Here is a 7,238-nt window from a genome sequence, read left to right as displayed (position 1 = left end):
TATATTACCTTTCCAATTTAATGTCCTCTCCCACAGCAACACCGGCCTTTATACTCATATGGTGGGATGGGAACCAGGTAGCTATTTCTAGGGCTGCAGCACCAATGACCACCTGAAAATGGGAACATTAAAATACACTGTGTATTACCCTACCAGAGGGACATAGCACCACCTTTAAGACTCTCTCAAGTCCCAGCTGGCTGGAAGAGCATCATGCCATTCTCAAATGAAGATTTCCTTTGCACATTGCATAGTGCTATTCGGTGGCTATTCAGGTGCCATTGACCTTTTGGACAAACTAGGCCAATGAATACACTCCATTCGAACACAGCCATCATTTTTATAACATTTTGATCAATTTTCCTGGCTGTGTGCTTTCTTCATATTCTCTTTTTTTTTTTTTTGCGGGGGGGAGGAGGGGGGAACAAGGGAAAAATCTACATCCAAGAGTTCTGAAGACTTTACATTCAGAAAACTAGTCAGATATTTAGCACACAAATCCCTCCAAGCTCCTTGCAGTTGTCTTTGGAAAGGGAATAACCAGCTTATTTGGGCAAGATTAAAGCCAATTTATTTCAACAGAGGTCTTGTATTTATTCCACATTCAGCAGGAGTAATGCAGTTATTGCTATATAAGTCAGGTTAGTCACTAATCCTCACCACTTAATGCCAGGAATCAGGGTTTCCCCAGCATTTGTCAGAAAAAGCTCCTGAGCCATCAGTACCCAAAGAGTTAAAAAAAAATGTCAGGAATAATTTCTTGTAAATATGTGATCTTTAGGAAACACACAAGCTATGTATCACAGCCAGCACTCCTCAGTTTCCCATACAACCTCTTCTTGAGCTTCTCCAAGGGCAGCTATTGCTGTTTCTGCCCGACACCAGAAAAATGTATTGGAGACAAGTTAGGATCAGATCAGGTGGTTGACAAAACGAGAACAGTAGAACCGTTCACTTCTCACAAGGGTACTCTGCCACAGGAATTCTTTAACTGCTGTTTGTACTGAAGTTTAGTAATGGATTAGCTTCTGAAGTTTTCCTCCACGAGTAGTGGCTTTCAAAAGCAAAATGAAACCTAGCAGGATTCAAGCATGTGCCATTTCTGCAGCCCGCCAAGAGTCTGCTTTGCCTATTTCACTTCCAAAGAAAAGCGGATTCTGCTAGTGGCACTAGCTTAAGTTCGGCAAGACTTTTAAAGCTTTCATTTTCCAGTTTCTTGGGAGCAGATGATACCAGCACAGAGCCTTCCATTCTCACACTTCAGGTAATCTTCTCTCATTTGCTTCTTCTGAATAAAAAAAAAACACTGTTCTGTTTACTCTAACATGCTACAATATGTGCATACGTAACTGCAGGTGACGCATGAGTTACTCCAAAATGTGCTTTTTCTTTGAAGTGCGCTTTTACTTTTACAAATTCTACATCAAAGTGGAAGGAAGAAAGGCTGTAGAGTGCTCATACATTGAAGCTTAAGGATCTTTTTCCTGAATGGAGTTAAGATGTTTGTTCCAAGGTTCCTATGGACAAACTATTCTATCCCATGCACTCCGGCCAGTATTAGACATTCCAGAAACTTGTTGATTTGTTGGGATAGTTAATGGCAAGGCTGATAGCAGCAATGTTTTTCAGGGCCTGGAGGGGAGGAGGAAAAGAAAGTCAAGCATCACAAAGATTATTACCATTGAGTAATTATTACTCTATGTTGCAAAGAGCCACTCTGTGGTGCAAACTGAGCAGAGATGGGAATAGGGACGTTTGTGAATAGGTTCAATCTGTAGGAACTCAGCAGAACCACACCGTCCAAGAGCTAAGGTGGAAGAAAGATCCAGACGGAGCCTTGCACTAGTACTCACCAAGCTATCTGGGCTAAACCACTTCAAAAGGTGAGTAAATGGGTTTTTTCATTGCCAATAAGCATGTTAATACGTGATCCAAAAAAATAATGATTTGTCTCAGAAAAACTGATGAAAATTGAAAAGACAGACACAAAACTTTATGGGGAACTTTTCTCTGAATACATAGACATGACAATGTGACTTGACTCAGTTCATGTTGGTCATTTCCTTCATTTTGGCTTGACCTGGATTCTGCCTTTCATAACTTGGCACTCCACAGACAATTACATTTATACGGAAGTTTAAATGGGTGGCAGGATGAGAGAAAGAAAGAACTGAGAGGTAATACCAATTTGTGTACTGGCATTTTATCTTTAGGGGATCTCGAATCAAGTTCTTGATAATGAATTTTGGAATCTTACGGTAATCAACAGTGGTTGTACAACTACTTCATAAAACCCAATGAGCAAATCAGAAATGACTCTCTTTCACACGAGGAATTTTAATACCTGTGCTGTGCAGCGGTGAAGGTGATCTTCGGTATTTAAGGCAAGCAAGTAGTCCTGCAGAGATCCAAGTTCCTGCATTCAGAAACAACGTTCCATGAAACTACTTAAGCATGGTATTTTTAACACAGCTGTGGTCCTATTAGCATCTGAATTTCAATTCCTGTAGTGTCCACAGAGGTAATCAAAATTAGGTTCAAGACTACAGGACTTAAGTACAATCCTAACTGTATTCAAAGACTACAGATTTTGATTGCGTCTTGCCGCATCTATACATGTATAGCTATACTATATAGCATACAGGGTTCAAAACCAGCTCAGCGCAAGCTACAGTAAAATGTTCCAAAAGGTTATTGATCTGCCTCTACCCCCATGACTTTGGGGCATGCATCCTTAATTATGCTGGGAAGAACTGTGTCCATTTCTCCAGGTTCCAAGACTGATAAGGAGGTAATATGTCTCTGCATAAGGATTTTCACTGAACTCCCTCAGGAAAAGCGCTCACAATCTGTCCAATGCATACAAAGTTCTGACGTACTTTTTCCAAGAAGCAAGAAAGAAATGCAGCATAACACTGCATTCCAAGTGCCAGGGAAGACAGAGAGAGAGGCATACAGGAAAAAAGGGCTGCTTACATTAGCTTTATTTTCTGTAATGAAGAAGAGTTCGGTGAGTGCACGATGAAGGGGAAGGAGGATGCCAGGCTTGGTCATGTCATGACACAGGTTGTTTTCCATGGTGGTGAAAAGCTGCCAGAGTGGCTTCAACAAGGTGAGATCACAGTCCCTAAAAAAATGATTTAAATGAAATGGAAGATAACTCATGTTTATAAGCTTATTTCTGAGACAAAACAATGCCTTATCAAGGGAGATAAAACTCAGTGATAACTCCTTGATAGTTAATGCTATAAACCAGTTAACGAGGCATATACTACAACATAGAACTGCATATGATATTTGGTTACAGAAACATAGCTGACAAACTCCATGCACAAGCTATTCAATATCTTGAATGATTCTAGTCCAAATACAACAAAGCATTTTAAAATGAAGAAACCAGAAGCTTCCATAAACTTGAATATCTAAACTGTCTTGCTGAATAAGGATGGATCCTTAGGAATTGTGACCTTTAAAATAAATGAATGCAATACATCTCTAAATGCTTGACCTGCACCAATTAGAACCTTGCAGTACTAAACTAGAATGCAGGGAAAATAACCTGTTTATGCAGCTACAGTTAATTAGCACTGCTTTACAAGTGACGGTTTCAGCCTTATTTTTTTTTTTTTAATTTCCATCATAAAGCAAGCTAGCGCAAGCACCCCTGCACCATACAACCTTACAAATACATAGAACAGGGATCAAAAAAGAACTCCATTTAAGACGGTCTTGATCAGAGCAAGAAGGAAACTTGACAAAAATTTGATCTTTTAACAGTTAAGTTTGTTGCCCACAGTCTAAGACATTTTTAAGCATGGAAGTTTAGATGGAAACCCAGCAATTTTAGCTGGTTGCAAGCAATAGCCTTTTAACAAACTGGCACATTTGCAGGCTTCTGCCTGTGCTAGAAGGGATTATCTAAAGGGTAGAAGGTTTCACCCAAAATGTGTATGCAACTGCAAAAGATTTCAACACACAAACATGTAGGCTTCTTTTGACCAAGGAAAAGCAGTATGTGCCTAGTACTTTCAGGAGTTTACTTGTTCTTAATTGAACTCAGTGCAATTCAGATAAGGGTGGACTTGCTGGAAACTGTTTGCCTCCATTAAAGTCAGTAAAATGTTTACAAATTATTGTAAAATCTCAATATTTAAAAAATAGAAATACGCAACACCAACCACCTTTGTAACCCAGATTCAAGTCTTAACTCACCTGCGGTTCACGAAGTTTCAGTTGTAGACTTTAGCGGCACAAATCACAGAAACCTCCCTCCCTTATGGCAGTGCTGAATCTGACAATATCTTTTCACCACTTGGTTCATGGTCTCCTCACCTCAACTAAAAGGAAGACTTACACCTGGTTTCTCAAAGTTTTCATAGAATTAGTGTCTCTAAATAATTAACTATGAATCTGAGAATTGTTCTAGCCAGAGGATTTGCTCTACTGTGTTTTAAAAAGCCATCTCCAAAGAAGAAACAGCATTCAGAAAATTACTTTTTAAATGGATTTTTCTAATCTTTTCCAATAAAGCTTTTCAGCAAGGCTTGGGGTCATGATACTCTGCATCCATTATGGTCGTGAATTTAGCCCGCATGCCTCTGAGGCATATTTAGTGCACAGCATAGAACAATGGGTTTACCTTTGGTTGCTGCACTGCACTATCTTGAGCAGTAAATGGATAGCCTTCAGACGCTGGTGCCCAGTCTGACGACATGCTACTCCTACCTGCCATTTCCAGATTTTGGCCAGTGGAAGGTGTGGAACTGCCCTTTCTTCTGATAGCATCTGTTTCAGAATCTCAAAACCTGAAATTGAATATAAATCTCTTATTTCTAAAGGGTTACATTCATCTGAAAAATTATATTCTCTCCACATATTTAGAATTGTTGTCATAAGCAAAAATAAAATGTATAAACCAAAACCTGAGCTGAGGAAAGAATGAGCGCTTAGGCCAAACCCAACACTGCAAGTCCGTTTGAAGGCAAGACTTGGAAAGAAAATGAATGGGGGTTGTACAGCTAAGTCTTTTACCCAACTTTGAAAATCTCAACCCTATTATTTGCAATCACAGTTTTCTCCAAGTAAGGGCAACAGAATATCAGCTCTGATTAATATGATATATAGTAAGCCTAAACTGACTGCAGAATACTCATAGCCTATAACTTAAAAGACTACCCATTTTTAATATAAAGTAAACCAGCAAAGCCTAGCTGCAAATGAAATCCAGGAAAAAAGAGTCATCGTAAGATTAAATTACTCTTTAAATACAACTGTTCTCTATCTGAGCTTGAAGTTTCAGGGCTTTTCCCCCCCCCGAGGTACTGTTGTCAGGGTAAGGACACAGCAAATCACTCAAACCTCGAACTGAACAAAGTCTTAGTATTATACCACCTTGAAGGGAGAAACAAGTGCGCGTTAAGTGTAACACCCACACACACTTGAGTTGTGTATGGCAAAATGCACGTGCACGAGTGTGTGCGGTGTGAGTGTGTGCATGTGTAAGATGGCCCCTGTTGTTCTGGAAATCTGGGGCCCTATATCTGGACAAAACATGTAAATCCTCTGGCCTGATTGGCCAGGGAGAACAAAGACTTTCCAGGCAGATCGGTTAAGAGAAAGACTGGAGTGCGGTACTCCCTGACTGGGCAAGGCCAGGCTGGTTTGGGGAGGACAAGAAGCTGCTAGGGGCTGCTGAAGAGTGAAGCCTCCTCCAAGGGAGAAGGAATTTGCAAATACCAAAATGGGAAACTCGGGTAGAGGAGAAAGAGAGGGAGAATTGTCCCATTATCTGGGAACTCCTATCTCCTCCTTTTCTTCCCCCTTTTCTAAGATTTTAAGAGGTTAATACCAGGGAGGAGGATATCAATTCCTTGGGTTGGCTAGCTAGGAATTTGGTCTGGCAGTTTTAAACAGGGTTGAAACCTGAGAGTTTCTAGTTCTGTCAGCTTTGGGACGGGGTTGCAGTTTGCAACTTTCTGCTCCCAGTGGAGCGGTGTGACACACACTACCTGCAGCCCAGGCCTCGAGGGTAGGCCTGGCTTTTCCCTTTTGTTTCTTGTGATGGGTCTTTGCTCCAGTCAAGCTGTGTGGTTGGGTCAGCTGTAGCCAGTAATCAGCCTGGCTCCCTTTTGAGTTTGTCCTGCAGTTTTCACTTCAGCAGGCCATACAATCCAGCCTAGAAGTTTTGGGGTGCATGCATGTTGGCTGGAGCTGCAGTTACCCCCCCTGCACACACACAGAGCCTTTCCACGGGAGCAAAGATCGGCACTACCACTTCCCCAGGAGCAACGGAGTCCCTTGCAATGCAGAGGGTCCCACACTCTTGAGCAGCTCCCTGCAGCGTAGTGAACCCAAGGAGCAGCTCATAGGACTCTGGTGTGCCCCCCCCCCACCCTCTAGCCCATTGCTGAAAGGCAGGTATAAGGGTGCAGGCCCCCAGAACAACCCATTGGGAAGCCCCAAGTCCCAGACTGCCTGTATACAGGTGAAGCCTTCCCCAAGAGGGTGCCACCTATAGACTTTGTTTGGTAGTTCATAGTGTTTTAAAATTATATTTAGTGTTTTCTTTTGTTTTTTATTTTCTTTAAATAAACTAAACTTGGGGCTTGTGTTTATACTGCTTGCGAGGAGGGGGTTTGGTTTATATGGGACACCCCAGCAAATTTAATGTTCACAGATTTCTGGGTGGAGGCTCGAGCCACCGGTATAACTTATGGGGTACCCCAAAACCTGAACCCAGCCCTTCTTGCTGCCAACCGGTACCCAGCAGAAGGGTTACATAAGGCAAATAAAACATTTCTGGAAGTGCTGAAAGAATTATTTTGATGCGTCTCTTCAATTATTCTGAATAGTGCTTACCTGTCTGAAACCTTCCAAGGTGACCAGCTGTCACTGTAAACTTGTAACCCCACTCAGTGTTACTCATGTCAGAGGTAAACCGGTAATAGAGTGTATCTCCTGCACCACAGAGAGGGGAACACACACACATACATTGATGAGAAGAATAACTCAAAAAGAAACAATAATTAGGGCCTGGTTTAAATTGTAGGCCCAGCTTGCTAATATTGTGGCCTGACCAAGGCAAAGGCTGCCATTTTAATGCCCAGATCATGCCCCCCCCAGCTGTCTGAGGGGGAAGGTTTAGTGCCAGGCTTAATTGCAGCAGCAGAGGCCTTGCTCCCAAGGCCTCTGATCCCTGCTGAAAAGCCCATGCCCGCCCCCTCCTTCCCCCTCCACCT

General features: G+C 42.0%; 1 protein-coding gene across 1 annotated transcript in view; it reads right to left on the bottom strand.

Moving 5' to 3' along the window:
* Positions 1 to 390: 390 nt before the first annotated feature.
* The window catches only part of ZZEF1 (zinc finger ZZ-type and EF-hand domain containing 1), a 120,678-nt gene continuing 113,830 nt past the window's right edge, over positions 391 to 7,238 (bottom strand). Inside the window, exons 52-56 of the mRNA XM_019511321.1 lie at positions 6,859 to 6,957; positions 4,640 to 4,805; positions 2,977 to 3,127; positions 2,345 to 2,416; positions 391 to 1,632 (exon numbers count right to left, since the gene is read on the bottom strand). Coding sequence (XP_019366866.1) covers positions 1,558 to 1,632; positions 2,345 to 2,416; positions 2,977 to 3,127; positions 4,640 to 4,805; positions 6,859 to 6,957 — 563 coding nt within the window. The 3' untranslated portion in view covers positions 391 to 1,557. The remainder of the gene's footprint in view (positions 1,633 to 2,344; positions 2,417 to 2,976; positions 3,128 to 4,639; positions 4,806 to 6,858; positions 6,958 to 7,238) is intronic.

This window comes from Gavialis gangeticus, unplaced genomic scaffold (assembly GCF_001723915.1).
Source record: "Gavialis gangeticus isolate Ggan-Ray unplaced genomic scaffold, GavGan_comp1, whole genome shotgun sequence".
NCBI lineage: Eukaryota > Metazoa > Chordata > Crocodylia > Gavialidae > Gavialis > Gavialis gangeticus.
The sequence above is the reverse complement of the archived record's forward strand: the minus strand, read 5'-3'. Positions and strand labels throughout refer to the sequence as shown.